General features: G+C 59.2%; 1 protein-coding gene across 1 annotated transcript in view; it reads right to left on the bottom strand.

The window, feature by feature from the left end:
* Nucleotides 1-491, bottom strand: part of PBK (PDZ binding kinase) — a gene marked incomplete at both ends in the record, with an annotated part of 2,886 nt that extends 2,395 nt beyond the window's left edge. Inside the window, one exon of the mRNA XM_027632823.1 lies at nucleotides 362-491. Within this exon, the coding sequence (XP_027488624.1) occupies nucleotides 362-491 (130 nt within the window). The remainder of the gene's footprint in view (nucleotides 1-361) is intronic.
* Nucleotides 492-1,203: the final 712 nt, after the last annotated feature.

Raw genomic sequence — 1,203 nt, 5'->3', positions numbered from 1 at the left:
GCTCCCCCTCTAACCCTGCCGGGAATTCCCAAGGAATTCTAACCCTCCCAGGAATTCCCAGGGAATTCTAACCCTCCCAGGAATTCTAACCCTCTAACCCTCCTGTGAATTCCCAGGGAATTCTAACCCTCCCAGGAATTCTAACCCTCTAACTCTCCCAGGTATTCCCAGGGAATTCTAACCCTCCCAGGAATTCCCAGGGAATTCCAACCCTCTAACCCTCCCGGGAATTCCCAGGGAATTCTAACCCTCCCAGGAGTTCCCAGGGAATTCCAACCCTCCCGGGGAAGCTTTGCTTCCACAACCCTCCGGCAAGAGCACCCCGGAATTCCCGGGATCTGGCGTTCCCGGGAATGCTCACCGGTCATGTTCTCATCCAGGGGCAGGGACACTCCGACGTCGCAGATCTTGACGGCCTCGAAGTCGCCCCTGACCACCACGTTGGGGGACTTGATGTCCCCGTGCAGCAGCTTCTTCTCGTTGTGCAGGTACTGGGGAAAGGCGGGAAAAAACCCCTTGGATCGGGATAAGGGGGCGCCAAAGGCCTCGGGAACGTCGGGATTATTTCCTCAAAAAAAAAACCAACTCGGGGGAACGGCTCCGGAATCTGCCCCCGGTTCCGGAGGGGGGATCATTGGGGATCATCCCGTTCCATCCACGGGTTGCTCCGAGCTGGCCTTGGGGCAATTCCAGGGCTGGGAGGGGGGTTTGGATGCTCTGGGAATTGTTTCCAGGGACACCGAGGTCTCCTCCTTGGAGACGATCGACATTCCAGCTCATCCCACCAAAACCACCCCTGGCCACAGCCCCAGGGATGGGAGAGGGAATAAAACCACCTGGACTGGGATTTTCCCGCTGCAGGGACCCAAGGGGGGAATCCAAAGGGACTTGGGGAGGTACAAGTGGGAAGAGCTGGGAGAGAAGGGCTGGGAGAGCTGGGAATGGCCAGGCTGGAGAAGGGAAGGATCCCGGGAGAGCTTGGAGAACATTCCAGAGCCTGAAGGGGCTCCAGGAGAGCGGGAGAGGGATTTGGGATCAGGGCCTGGAATGACAGGCCCCAGGGAATGGATCCCAGTGGGAAAGGGGAGATTTGGGGGGGAGATTGGGAAGGGATTCCTGGCTGGGAGGGTGGGGAGGGGCTGGGCTGGAATTCCCAGAGAAGCTGTGGCTGCCCCTGGATCCCTGGGAGTGTCCAAGGCCGGG

This window comes from Corapipo altera, unplaced genomic scaffold, assembly GCF_003945725.1.
Source record: "Corapipo altera isolate COAL_440 unplaced genomic scaffold, ASM394572v1 60120, whole genome shotgun sequence".
In the NCBI taxonomy this organism is placed as follows: Eukaryota; Metazoa; Chordata; class Aves; order Passeriformes; family Pipridae; genus Corapipo; species Corapipo altera.
Note: the sequence above shows the minus strand (reverse complement) of the source record. Positions and strands in the feature narration are given on the sequence as shown.